Source organism: Osmerus eperlanus, chromosome 9, assembly GCF_963692335.1.
Source record: "Osmerus eperlanus chromosome 9, fOsmEpe2.1, whole genome shotgun sequence".
Lineage (NCBI taxonomy): Eukaryota > Metazoa > Chordata > Actinopteri > Osmeriformes > Osmeridae > Osmerus > Osmerus eperlanus.
In genome coordinates this window covers 18153025-18167604 of record NC_085026.1, presented here as the reverse complement: position 1 = coordinate 18167604, position 14580 = coordinate 18153025, and the positions used below count along the sequence as shown (strand labels likewise).

Below are 14580 nucleotides of genomic sequence, written 5' to 3'. Positions count from 1 at the left end.
CTAGAGGTTAGAGGCTGGTCTGGGAAGCTGGAGGCTGGTCTGGGAGGCTAGAGGCTGGTCTGGGAGGCTGGAGGCTGGTCTGGGAGGCTGGAGGCTGGTCTGGGAGGCTAGAGGCTGGTCTGGGAGGCTGTTTGGCAGGCGAGTGTCTGGTTGTGTTTGGACGACCAGGCATTCCTCACATACCAACCGGCTGTGAGCAGCACTGTGTGCAGAGGACCCAGAGCTCCCTGCTCGTGACTCCCAGAGCAGCCTGGCTCGAGGACTGGGGAGAGGCAGGCAAGATGGCAGGCTGGCTGGTAGGCTGGCTGGCTGGCTGGCTGGCTGGCTGGCAGGCAGGCAGGTAGGCTGGCTGGCTGGCTGGTAGGCTGGCTGGTAGGCAGGCAGGTAGGCTGGCAGGCAGGCAGGCAGGTAGGCTGGCTGGCTGGTAGGCTGGCTGGTAGGCAGGCTGGCTGGTAGGCTGGCTGGTAGGCTGGCTGGCTGGCTGGTAGGCAGGCTGGCTGGTAGGCTGGCTGCCTGGTAGACAGGCTGGCTGATAGGCTGGTAGGCTGGCTGGTAGGCTGGCTGGCTGGTAGGCAGGCTGGCTGGCTGGTAGGCTGGGTGGCTGGTAGGCAGGCTGGCTGGCTGGTAGGCTGGGTGGCAGGCAGGCTGGCTGGTAGGCTGGCTGGTAGGCTGGCTGGCTGGCTGGCTGGTAGGCAGGCTGGCTGGCTGGTAGGCTGGCTGGCTGGTAGGTAGGCTGGCTGGCTGGCTGGTAGGCTGGGTGGCTAGTCAAATCAAGTCGAGTCTAAGCATCAGTACGAGGCTGTTGAGGTTCGAGGGTGCTGAGGTTAGAGGCTGGTGAGGTTAGAGGCTGCTGAAGCTGGTTTGTCCTGGGGCAGCCAGCACAGAGGTCCTGACACCAGGAACCAGGGGACAGTGTTAGTATGAAGAGATGAGATATCAAGATCAAGGATCTTATTAGGAAATCTGGAGCGTCTTGTTCTTGTTGAGTTATTCAGCCGTGTGATGTTTGACGTGCGCAGTGTCACTGGCATGTCCTGGTACACTGGCGTGTCCTGGCACACTGGCGTGTCCTGGCACACTGGCGTGTCCTGGCACACTGGCGTGTCCTGGCACACTGGCGTGTCCTGGCACACTGGCGTGTCCTGCTACACTGGCGTGTCCTGGCACACTGGCGTGTCCTGGCACACTGGCGTGTCCTGGCACACTGGCGTGTCCTGGCACACTGGCGTGTCCTGGCACACTGGCGTGTCCTGCTACACTGGCGTGTCCTGGCACACTGGCGTGTCCTGGCACACTGGCGTGTCCTGGCACACTGGCGTGTCCTGGCACACTGGCGTGTCCTGGCACACTGGCGTGTCCTGCTACACTGGCGTGTCCTGGCACACTGGCGTGTCCTGGCACACTGGCGTGTCCTGGCACACTTGCGTGTCCTGGCACACTGGCGTGTCCTGGCACACTGGCATGTCCTGGTACACTTGGCGCTCTGCCGTGTTCCCTGCTCACGCAGGGGAGACCGGCTGACTACACTCCTTCAGCCAGGGTCATCACCTTGAACTAGTGGAACAACACACACAGGCAGACATGCACATACACACACACCCTCACACACACACTACCCTGTACAGGCCCCCTCCCTGTCACCCATACTCACACCCTGTCCACACTAACATACAAACACACACACTCCTCTCACTAAACAAACAGCCCTTGAGGAATAGTGATCTGGCATGCTGTCTCACCCCGGCAGCTGTGGCCTGCGAAATGTCACCGGGAGACGCTTCTCTGTGATTGGAGGGCGTCCGCCCAGCATCCCTGACAGGAAGGGGTTTAATGTCGCGTCACTGTCACCCCCCCCTCCTCCCCTCACCAAGACCCAGAAGGTGAGCTCTCCGCTGCCTGTCCTTACAGCTCACCACAGGCTCTGCAGTCCTGCTACCCCTTTAGCTTCACATGTAGCTTAGCCTAACAAAACAATAAGGCACAGTGGAGCTCTTCCTGTCTGGCCTCCTGTGTGTCTGGCGCGTGAGCCAGCCCAGGTTCATGCAGGCCAGGCTGGGGAGAGCTTAGTGGGGCGTGATGTGGCCCGCCAGCCCGCCTAGTGCCCCAGTAACACCCGTCTGACGAGGTGACGTCATGGATGGAAGCTGTGGGCCAGACACAAGCACGAAAACATCTCCTCTCTGTCTCTCTCTCTCTCCCTCCATCTCTCTCTCCCGCCCTCTCCCTCCCTCCCTCTGGTTCCTGTCTGGTTAGTCATGTTCAGTGTAGTCAGTGTGCTGGTGTGGGCCAGAGAGCAGCAGGGTTACAGACGTGGTTCTGAGGCTAACCCTGGAGAGGAGATCTTGCAGACCCATATTCCCATCCTGGTGTCTCCAGTCCCAGACAGGCTGAGGCTGGTCTGGTGATCCCAGCGCAGGGAGAGACTCCTGGACCAAAGCTCTCAGACAGGCTGGTTTTGTGTCTCTAAATTGGAGAAGTACCCATCTCCATGCTCTACCACTGAGCTATATCCCTCTCCATGCTCTACCACTGAGCTATACCCATCTCCATGTTCTACCACTGAGCTATACCCATCCCCATGTTCTACCACTGAGCTATACCCATCTCCATGCTCTACCACTGAGCTATACCCATCTCCATGCTCTACCACTGCCAACCACATCCTCATACAAGCAGTGGCGTACAGAACCATAGAGTCTAGAATCTAGGTTGTCTGTTTCTGGACAGCAGTTATACGATGAGTCTCCAGCTCCAACAACAGTTTTCTTGCACCCGCGGGATGTCCATCTCTCCCCCCCCCCTACACACACACACACACACACACACACACACACACACACACACACACACACACACACACACACACACACACACACACGTCTACAGCCTCTTGTGGTCTGGGCCACCAAGCAGCACTTTGGAGAAATATATTTTCAGAAGTTTCCATCAAAGTCATCCAACTTCAAAGAGGCAGATTGTGGTTATCCAGATTCCATGGCAACCGGCTTGGCCAAGAACCCAGTGATGTGCAACAGAACACCTCCTCTGTCTCCTCCCCCCCTCCCTCCTTTATTTTCTATCCTCTATTCTCTCTCTCTCTCGCCCTCATCTCTCTCTCCCTCTCTCTCTCTCGCCCTCATCTCTCTCTCTCTCTCCCTCATCTCTCACCTCCCAGCTCTTGTTTGTTTGACTCATTTACTTCCTAACAGTAGCAGAGCCGGCCCCCTCGTTAGCCTAACGAAGGCCACAACAACTGTGGATTTAGGAAGCACACTCAGCTGGCTCCAGGAGGGAGGGAGGAGAAAGGGAGGGGGGTAGGGGGGTAGGGAGGGAGGGAGGGAGGGAGGAAGGGAGGGAGGGAGGGAGGGGGGGGAGGGAGAAAGGGGGAGGGAGGGAGGGAGGGGGGGGAGGGAGAAAGGGGGAGGGAGGGAGGGAGGGAGGGGGGAGGAGGAGGAGGGAGGGAGGGAACTTTGAGCTAGTTTCTCTGCTGTTCCCAGAACATTGTTCAGTGACCCGTCCAGGGATAGATGTTCTGTCTCACTCAGATGCTGGAGGCTCCCTGAGCTGGTCATGTGACTGCAGGAGAGCAGCCAGTGTGTGTGACTGTGAGCTTGTGTGTGGTGTGTGTGTGTGAGCTTATGTGTTTGTGTGTGAGTGTGTGTGTGTGTGGCCCCCTGAACAGATATCAGTGTTTTGCAGCTATACATGATTTCCCAGATGTTCTCCATACTAGACAGATAGATTCCTCCTCCCATCACAAAGTAAGGGTTGGAGGTGGGTGGGGTGGGGGTGGGGGGGACCTGCCTGTCAGAGGAACAGACCTACCTGATAACACATTGCTGATCGCCCCAGGACTACCAGCTTCATCACTTTACTTCACCAGTCCACTACACACCCCTTCACTTAGGTAGAGTCCCACTATGGGCCGCACACACACACACGCACTCACACACACACACACACATCTCAGCACTGCGGAAGCAGAGACAGTCTGGCTCTCACTGTGTCCAGCTTCAACAGGACTAGCAGCCAAACGTCCACAGCCAGCCCCCACACGGCCCCGGGCAGGGGAGCAGCAGAGGCTGGCTCCCCAGGACGCAGGCACCTGGGCTGGGCGTCTGGCCGTCAGTGCGGGCCCCCTGCTCCGGGTAATGGGTACCAGGCTTCCTGCTAAATGTGGTGGAGAGAAGTAAATAGCTGTGCTGCAGCTGTCGCTAGGCAGGCTGGGTGCTGGGGGACCAGGGCGCGTGGAGAGAACCTCCCTGGCTCGTCTCCGCTAGCGACGGGGCCCGCTGTGTGGTTACTTTGCTGTGCAGAGTCCTCCTGCTCACTGCAACTGTGGCGCTCGGCCATGCGCTCAGTGCCTGCCTGCCTGCCTGCCTGCCTGCCTGCCTGTCTGCCTGTCTGCCTGTCTGCCTGTCTGCCTGTCTGCCTGTCTGCCTGTCTGCCTGTCTGCCTGTCTGCCTGTCTGTCTTCCCCTCTCCTCTCTCTCCTCTTGTCTTTGTTCCTTCTCTCTTTAGCTCTCTCTCTCTCGTCTCTCCCCTTTCTCTGTCTCTGACCTCTGCCCTCCCTCTGCCACTCTTTCCTCCTCCGCTCCCCCCTTCTTAATCCTCCTCCTCTGCCAGCCTCCTTCACCCCCCTCAACATCACACCCACTCCTCCCCCTCCCTCCCCCCCCTGGATAATGACCCTGCTGACAACACAGACCGCCAGTGGAAGAGGCTTCCGACCGGCACGATGCTCCAACATCAATCACCTCCCTGGCTCTCCTCTCCCCTCTCTTCCTCTCTCCTCGCCCCTTTCTTCCTCTCCTCTCCCCTCTCATCTCCCCTCTCTTCCTCTCCTCTCCCCTCTCTTCCTCTCTCCTCTCCCCTTTCTTCCTCTCCTCTCTCCTCTCCCCTCTCCTCTCCTCTCCCCTTTCTTCCTCTCCTCTCTCCTCTCCCCTCTCCTCTCCCCTCTCTTCCTCTCTCGTCTCCCCTCTCTCCTCTCCTCTCTCATCTCCCCTCCCTTCCTCTCCTCTCCTGGGAGGGAGGGAGAGGAAGAGAAAGAGGGGGGAAAGGAGAGAGAAAGACATGAGAGGGAGTGATAGAGGGAGAAAGAGAGAGATGGAGGGAAGCGTGGGCTGTTCAGCTGGTAGCTTGGATCTGTCAGTGTCAACAGACCGGTCAGGTACCAGTGCAGGCCGTCTGTCCAGCAGGACCCTGCTGGACAGACGGCCTGCTCTGTGCGGTCAGGTACCAGGATCCTGCTGGACAGACGGCCTGCACTGTGCGGTCAGGTACCAGGATCCTGCTGGACAGACGGCCTGCACTGTGCAGTCAGGTACCAGGATCCTGCTGGACAGACGGCCTGCACTGTGCGGTCAGGTACCAGGATCCTGCTGGACAGACGGCCTGCACTGTGCGGTCAGGTACCAGGATCCTGCTGGACAGACGGCCTGCTCTGTGCAGTCAGGTACCAGGATCCTGCTGGACAGACGGCCTGCTCTGTGCGGTCAGGTACCAGGATCCTGCTGGACAGACGGCCTGCTCTGTGCGGTCAGGTACCAGGATCCTGCTGGACAGACGGCCTGCACTGTGCGGTCAGCAGGATCCTCCTGTTTCCTCTTCAGCTGGGTGTCTGTGAAGGGAGTCGGCCTGTTCCCTGGTCATTGAGAGTTAATTGGCACTAATTTGAACGAAATAATGTGTGTTTATTTGTTTGCCATGCAGTAACCCAGTTAACTAATCCACGGTCTAGATTGTTTGCCCAGGGATAGGGGGCAGATTACACACACGCACACACAACACGCACACACACACACACGCACACACAGGCAGGGGAGAACTTCCCACAGTGTCTCTATGGTAATCAGCAGGTGTCTCCCGCTGCAGAGGAGAGAAGAAGTGAGGGCTTTCTTACCAGCGTGAGAAAGAGAGGCAGACTGCATCCTCCTCCCCCTCCTCCCCCTTCTCCTCCCCCCACTCCCTTTTTTTCCTGTTGCAGCAGCGGTGGCAGAGGAGGGGGGGAGAGGGAGGGAGGGGGGGAGAGGAAGGGAGGGAGGGAGGGAGGGGGGGAGAGGGAGGGAGGTGCAGAGGAAGCCTGTGACCTGTTGGTGCTGCTGCCAGACGCTCCATCCAGCTGCATGAAGACAGACAGGCTGACAGACGACACGGGGACAGCAGGAACAGGAAGAGAAGCGAAAGAAAGAAGGGATGAAGGAGGACAAACCCCTGGGCGGGTTAGCATGAGGACCAGGCTGCCAGGCCTTGTATGGGCAGGTGGGCGGGTTAGCATTAGAGGACCAGGCTGAGCTGGTGAGATGGGGCTAGGTTGAGGGGCTGGGATGAGGGGCTGAGGGCAGGGATGAGGGGCAGGGATGAGGGCTGGGGCGAGCCTCTCCTCTGGAGGGGCTGTGGGGCTCATTGAGATGCAGCACGCAGCAGCCAGGCAGCAGCTGCAGACACGGGGCCCAGCCAGAACAACAGACCTGAACCCCCCCCCCTCTCCTTTTGCTTTTGGGGTTTTTAATTCTCTAATCCTCAACCTCCTTTTCCTGGGAGTCTCTTACGCGCGCACACACACACACACACACACCCCTGCATCCCTGCCTCCCGTCCTCTAACCATGAATGTCCTGCAGGACCGGGAGGACAGGAAGTGTGTCTGTCTGGGTCCTGCTATGCTCCTCCTGCTGGTCAACCGGCCATGTATGTGTGTGTGTGTATGTATGTATGTATGTATGTGTGTATGTATGCATGTGTGTGACGCCAGATCACAGGGCTGGCCTCTCTTTGCCGTGTGATGAATGTAGCATGATGTGTTGAATGATGAAAGAGCAGCTAGCAGCGAGCTAGCTAGAAGCACCAGCTGGGGCCTCTTTTCTGCCGTCCTCACATAGCGCCGAGCGACGCAGACTTCTGCTCAGACGAGAGCACCGACCTCTGTCACCCTCCCTGCCTCCAGCCCTCCCTGCCTCTGTCACCCTCCCTGCCTCCAGCTCTCCCTGCCTCCAGCTCTCCCTGCCTCCTGCCCTCCCTGCCTCTGTCACCTTCCCTGCCTCCAGCTCTCCCTGCCTCTGTCACCCTCCCTGCCTCCAGCTCTCCCTGCCTCTGTCACCCTCCCTGCCTCCAGCTCTCCCTGCCTCTGTCACCCTCCCTGCCTCCAGCTCTCCCTGCCTCCAGCTCTCCCTGCCTCCAACCCTCCCTGCCTCCAGCTCTCCCTGCCTCCAGCTCTCCCTGCCTCCAACCCTCCCTGCCTCCAGCTCTCCCTGCCTCCAGCTCTCCCTGCCTCCAGCTCTCCCTGCCTCCAGCCCTCCCTGCCTCCCTCATCTTCTCTTCAGTAGTGTTTCTCCAGCTGCAGACACTTCTTAAGCAGACTTGCAAATGGCCTTGGTGTCAAAAGGAAGCGTTAATGTAGATTTGAATCCTGGGTCTCTTTTCTTTTCACAACTGACCTTGGGACTGAGAACTTGGCCCTGGCGGTGTGTGTGTGCCTGCCTGGACGTGTTGGAGATGTCCAGGGTTTCTGCTCCTTTGAGACCGTCAGTATCTGGCTTTGTATGGATCACCTTGGTCTTTTATTCTCATGTTCACCTTTAGCGCCACTGGCAGTTTTCTAAGAAATTCTACTAGCTGCTGTTGTGTTCTGTGCACCACAACATATGTCAGCCTCAATGCTACTGCCATGCATATTCAATCACGGAAAATTGCTCGGAAACTCCGAAAAATCGGTTTCACAGCAAATTATATATTTGTCAGTAAGCTCTTAAGTCTTGCCGTGTGTGTGTGTGTGTGTGTGTATGTGTAGCATGTGTGTGGAGGGTGTGGCACTGACACATTGGTGCTGTCCACATACAGGCCATGCAGCAGTTGGCAAATCAAGATGAATCCTCATGTGTTTGGCAGAGCCTCCCAGTTCATTATTTTCCACTTTGCCCAGCAAGCAGCCAGACCCCAGCAGCTGCTCGTCATGTAAAGACACTCTGTCAGAGCCTGACAGCACAATGCATATCCCCCAACACACACACGCAGCAGTACACACACACACACGCAGCAGTACACACACACACACGCAGCAGTACACACACACACACACGCAGCAGTACACACACACTTTGCCTACGCAGGCATGGTGTACATATGTAGCGAACATATGCAGTGATCTGTCTCTCTCTACATCCTGGACACAGTCTTCTGTTTGCCTGTCCACCCCCTTTCCTCCTTGCCTCGCCTCTCCTCCTCCTCCTCCACCCCCTTTCCTCCTTGCCTCGCCTCTCCTCCTCCACCCCCTTTCCTCCTTGCCTCGCCTCTCCTCCTCCACCCCCTTTCCTCCTTGCCTCGCCTCTCCTCCTCCTCCTCAGCTGTGTTGCGTTATCATGGACCCAGGGGGCACCAACTCGTGCCAATCTGGGGGGGCATGGGGTGGGTCTGGGGGGTCCTTGGTGCCAGTGTGCGTCAGAAACAATTGGAGCTCTGGGCTCTATGCTGGAGCCTACTTGTACAAAGTCTACACGTTACCGCACACACACGCACCTTTGGCTTTGTTTATTAATGGCGTCTGAGACTGCTCAGTTTGACACACACCAGTATTTAGTTATACTAAACTGTGTTTACCCAAGCATTTGTTGTCATACTGTAGGTTAGGAATTTTCACAACCGTCAAACTATTTTGTTTGAAAGTGTCACTGCCGAGGGGGATTCTTTTAGATTTTTTTACAAATGATACAAAAACGCATCACAGTGTAGCTTCTGGTCAGAAGCAACTGGTCAGTCCTACTTCCTGTGTGTGATCTTAGAAAGCAGACTGGCTCCTCCCACCCTGTGATGTCACTGTGTTGGGATGACACGGTTGCAGGCGTCGATGCTGCCTCAACATGTTCACAGACCGTCCCCCCCGCGGGCTGGGGAGAGGGCTGGAGAGAGTGCTGGAGAGAGGGCTGGAGAGAGGGCTGGAGAGAGTGCTGGAGAGAGGGCTGGAGAGAGGGCTGGGGAGAGTGCTGGAGAGAGGGCTGGGGAGAGGGCTGGGGAGAGGGCTGGGGAGAGGGCTGGAGAGAGGCGTGCGTGTACAGTGGATATTTGGGGAGTTAGTGGCGTTCAATTATGCTGTTGACCAACTACTCTGCATCAAACATGATTGGGAATTTTCCTGGCACTGAGAGTGGATGAATGATGTGTGCAGTGATTTGCAAGCCCTGTGTTGTAAAACAGACAGATGACTCAACACTGGAATTGCAGCTAATTTAATTGACCAACAGCAGATATTTCAGACGAACACAGCAGGTCAGATGGTGCTGCAAACGCTGACAAAATCGAGCTTGTTTAATTTCTGAACAAGATGCATTTGGTGTAAAAACACTAACCCCTACATTACCCAGGAATGAAAAACTCCTGGCTCACCAGTGATGAAAGATGGCGCCAGCCGTCAGAACAGGGACATCTGCTGTAGCTGGAAACCTGAAGCATCAGCTCTGGAGGACAGATGTTTGGTCTCCTGCCGTGATTGGCAGCATTGCCACCTGTCCGCCTGCCGTAAGGCAGGTGTTTTTGTCTGGTGTTTCTGCCCTGCTGTGGAGAACGGTGAGACCTCATCTTCTGTGGTCGATCACTCATCTGCTTCCTGGCCAGGCGTGGGCTGCGTCTCAGTAGTGCCCCTCCTCCTCCACACTCAGGTCTTTTGGCAGTTTAACAGGAGAACCGAGAAGTGAGGTGCGGAAGAAGGGATTTTTTGAACGTTGACATCTTGTCTGTTATGTCCAGAACTCCTCATGTTTGAAGATGATGTTGGGAATCTGGTCCGAAGCTCCCTGAACTGTTTCTGTGAAACACACAAGAAACTGTGGAGGCCTGTGTGTGTGTGTCAGGCATCGGCATTGACTGATCCCCCCCCCCCCACACACACACACACGCGCACTTCTGTGTCAGAGGAAATGGGGCAATTAAGGACAGCTTGCTCAGACACTGCATGGGGTTAATACTCAAGTCCCGTAATTAAAAATAAATTACACTTTTCCTGTATAAATATTCAGGCTGCTCTCTGAGTCGCTGTGTCTTTGTGTTGTGTAAGCTGTTTGTGATTTCCTCGTCCTGAAACATCTGGCTAAACGTATCATGAACGGGGCATGGAATAAATGTAGTTGTGTGTGTGAGGATTGTGCGTGTGTGTGAGACAGTAGGATGGACACACACAGGAATAGTAGCTGGCCTCGCAGGAGCCAGAAGGGGGCGGGTCCTTAAATAAATAAAAAATCGTCAACTCACAAATTCAGACATCCCAAGTCTCCCGGAAGTTATTTCAGGACCCTCCCCCTGATCCTCACCTCCCTGAAATGAGTCTCTGCAGGTTGGGATGTCTGCAAATTGTGTAAAAAATTTGCGAAGGTTCCATTGAAAAGTAACGGTAGCAAACTAGCTAACCACAGTCAGAAAACATCCGTCACACGAGCTGACGTTTTTGGGCGCGTTCATAACAAGGCCTGTTCAGCAGTGTTGCCAATTTAGCGACTTTGTCTATATTTTCAAGTAGTGACAAATCTAGGGACTTTTGGCAGTCTCCGTTTTTGATGTTGAGCATTAGAAAAAAAAAACTTTGAATGACATCACGTTGGCCTTTCTTAGTGTTCTAGCATTCCCATTGTCGCAGGCTGTGTTATATCTGTAGTCCTCTTTCTTTTTAAATTGTTTTTCTTTCTTTCTTTGCTTGTACATGTACAGATCTAAAGGTTGACGCATTATGTGACGTGATCGCGTAGTAGAGCTAGTTTATTTAGTGTAGGAGCCAATTGAGTCCTTTTGAGTATTTGAGTTGATACTTCAGTTTGTGTGACTATTTTATTATTAGTGATTGACTTGTGACCTTATGCTCATGAGTTCAAATCCCCATTCAGCCTATTGTTGTTGGCCAAACATGAAGTAGTTTTGCTCTCAAGTAGTCCAACTCTCCATCTTCAACAGTGTACATGTTTATAATATTTTGCCATTTTGCGGCGGAACCAGCATTGCTGCTTGCAGCTATATTTACTTCTATGCTTACAACTACCGGTGAGCTTTTTTGGGCACAACTGTACCAGCATACTCTGAGTCAGAGGCTGTTTATCAATCCAAGTTTTTTTCCGTTCTTGTGTTTTTGCGAACTCGTTTGACGTCATCTTTCATTGCCCAAGACCGTTCCAATCCGAAAATGCGTGTTCTTGCAATGAGTACTTGGGCAATGAAAGATGACGTCAAATGTTAATGTGTTCATGTGTTCATGTGTTCCCCCAGGAGAGTACATTAAGACCTGGAGGCCGAGGTACTTTCTACTGAAGAGTGACGGTACGTTCAGCGGCTACAAGGAGCGGCCGCAGGATGTGGTTGCCCTGGAAACCCCCTTAAACAACTTCTCCGTTGCACGTAAGTACCTCCTCCTCACCCACCTCCTCCTCTCTCTCTCCTCATCCACCTCCTCCTCCTCTCTCTCTCCTCATCCACCTCCTCCTTCTCCCTCTCTCCTCATCCACCTCCTCCTTCTCCCTCTCTCCTCATCCACCTCCTCCTCCTCTCTCTCTCCTCATCCACCTCCTCCTCCTCTCTCTCTCCTCATCCACCTCCTCCTACTCTCTCTCCTCATCCACCTCCTCCTTCTCCCTCTCTCCTCATCCACCTATTCCTTCTCCCTCTCTCCTCATCCACCTCCTCCTTCTCCCTCTCTCCTCATCCACCTCCTCCTCCTCTCTCTCTCCTCATCCACCTCCTCCTCCTTCTCTCTCTCTCCTCATCCACCTCCTCCTACTCTCTCTCTCCTCATCCACCTCCTCCTCCTCCCTCTCTCCTCATCCACCTCCTCCTCCTCTCTCTCTCCTCATCCACCTCCTCCTCCTCCCTCTCTCCTCATCCTCCTCCTCTCTCTCTCCTCATCCACCTCCTCCTACTCTCTCTCTCCTCATCCACCTCCTCCTACTCTCTCTCTCCTCATCCACCTCCTCCTTCTCCCTCTCTCCTCATCCACCTCCTCCTTCTCCCTCTCTCCTCATCCACCTCCTCCTACTCTCTCTCTCCTCATCCACCTCGTCCTACTCTCTCTCTCCTCATCCACCTCCTCCTACTCTCTCTCTCCTCATCCATCTCCTCCTTCTCCCTCTCTCCTCATCCACCTCCTCCTTCTCCCTCTCTCCTCATCCACCTCCTCCTACTCTCTCTCTCCTCATCCACCTCGTCCTACTCTCTCTCTCCTCATCCACCTCCTCCTACTCTCTCTCCTCATCCACCTCCTCCTTCTCCCTCTCTCCTCATCCACCTCCTCCTCCTCCCTCTCTCCTCATCCACCTCCTCCTCCTCCCTCTCTCCTCATCCACTTCTTCCTCCTCCCTCTCTCCTCATCCACCTCCTCCTTCTCCCTCTCTCCTCATCCACCTCCTCTTTCCTCTACTCCTCCTCCCCAACATCCCCAGCCTCACCTTCTAGAATCATGTTCCATGACCAGTGAATGAGAAGGGTACCTCACAGAACAGGTGATGCTGTAGAGACTTATACCAGCAATACCAAAAAACTGCCACATCATTGATTTCACCCCTAATTAGGCTTCCTGTCAAACGGCAGACGTTCGCGCTACAGGAGCCTGTGTTTCAGAAACACCACCTCACAAAGCTTGGAGAGCTGCTTTGCTGGCCATCGTGTTCTTCCCAGCTCTGCAGATGATTGAACAGAGTAATTAGAAAACATACTGTTTGTTAAACAACATGTTTCCTCCTGACATTCTTGAGTTATAGTGGTTATTAAGCGGCTGATATCAATAATTTATCTGTGGCGCTGCGCTGTATACATCTCTGTCTGCAGAGTTTGTGTTGAGTCACTGAACCCAGGCAGAGGAGGAGCAGGGCACAGCAAGGGGGAGGGAGCGACTGTCGACCCTGACGGAGCCATGTTGGGGCTCAGTGGTCCACTCACATCTCCTCCATCTGCCAGACGGTCGCCATTTTGTGTCAGATGATGAAATGACGCGTCCTGGAACATCAGTCATAGCTGAACAGATGTTAATAACGTTTTTTTGTTTTTTTTTTTGCTGTATTTTGAAGCCCTGTTGGGCTTTAGTCTTCTAGGGGAAAACTTGACTGGCCCTCAGTACAGTCAGGGATTCTTAGCTGACAACTCCAACACACAGTTTGATTTATTTCAAATTCGGTCTTTTTGTTATTGACTATTAAGCCCAAAACCTGGAAAGATTTCCCAGTCATGGAGCGACAGCGCTGTAAGCGAAGCTTCTTTCTGAGAGTGTGGAGCCAACCAGCACACCTGTGCTGTTCCAGCGTGGTCGGCACGGCAGTGTCTGTTAGGATGGAGATAAAGATAAATGGCTCTAACAGTGGGTCTCTCCCTCCCCCCCTCCTCCTCTCTCTCCTCCTCTCCCTCCTCCTCTTCCTCTCCTCCTCCTCTTCCTCTTCCTCTCCCTCCTCCTCCTCCTCTCCTCCTCCTCCTCCTCCTCCTCCTCCTCTCCTCCTCCTCCTCCTCCTCCTCCTCGTCCTCCTCTCCCTCCTCCTCCTCCTCCTCCTCCTCCTCCTCCTCTCCCTCCTCCTCCTCCTCCTCTCTCCCTGGCGGTCCAGAGTGTCAGCTGATGAAGATGGAGAGACCTAGACCCAACACATTCATCATGCGCTGTATGCAGTGGACCACGGTCATCGAGCGAACCTTCCACGTGGAGAGCCCTGAGGAGAGGCGAGCGGCACACACACACTCTTACACACACACACACACTCTTACACACACACACACACACTCTTACACACACACACACACTCTTACACACACACACACACTCTTACACACACACTCTTACACACAACACACACACACTCTTATGCACACACACATACTCTGATACACAGAGGAAAACCTTTCCACATTGTCACTATCAATGAAGTTGACCACAGACATTAACATGTGTAGAAACACACACACACACACACACACAGGCACATGGGACACTAAGTGTCTTTTGATGGGAGTTCACAGTCCTAATTGCCTTCCTGTTGATAAGATGACAATCTTAAGACCATTACATAGTTGAGCTGGTGGATTACATCATGTCAGATTGGGTGTTGTAATGAGGTGTATCCCTCTCTCTCTCTCTCCCTCTCTCTCTCTCCCTCTCTCCCTCTCTCCTCTCTCTCTCCCTCTCTCCCTCTCTCTCTCTCTCTCTCTCTCTCTCTCTCTCTCTCTCTCTCTCTCTCTCTCTCTCTCTCTCTCTCTCTCTCTCTCTCTCTCCCTCTCTCCCTCTCTCTCTCTCTCTCTCTCTCTCTCTCTCTCTCTCTCTCTCTCCCTTTCCGTCCTTTCTCTCTCTCTCTTTCTCGTTCTTTGTTCTGTCTCAGGGAGGAATGGACCAAAGTCATCCAGACGGTGGCTGACAGCCTCCACAAGGGGGATGACATGATGGACTCGTCCCCAGACCCCATGGACATGGAGGTGTACCTGACCAAACCCAGACTCAAAGTGGTAGGCTGCCCTGCCTCATCCTGCCTCCAATCACCCCTCCACATCCAGCCTCACCCGGCCTAAAATCACTTTGCCTCTCCTCAAAACCTCCAACTCGGCCTTACTCAGCTACTCGACTGTTCCTCCTTACCCTGCCC

The 14580-nt window shown here is 54.6% G+C and overlaps 1 protein-coding gene across 1 annotated transcript in view; it reads left to right on the top strand.

Moving 5' to 3' along the window:
* The window catches only part of akt1 (v-akt murine thymoma viral oncogene homolog 1), a 33096-nt gene that overhangs the window by 4240 nt on the left and 14276 nt on the right, over positions 1–14580 (top strand). The window contains exons 3-5 of the mRNA XM_062469585.1: positions 11240–11368; positions 13555–13666; positions 14320–14500. Coding sequence (XP_062325569.1) covers positions 11240–11368; positions 13555–13666; positions 14320–14500 — 422 coding nt within the window. The remainder of the gene's footprint in view (positions 1–11239; positions 11369–13554; positions 13667–14319; positions 14501–14580) is intronic.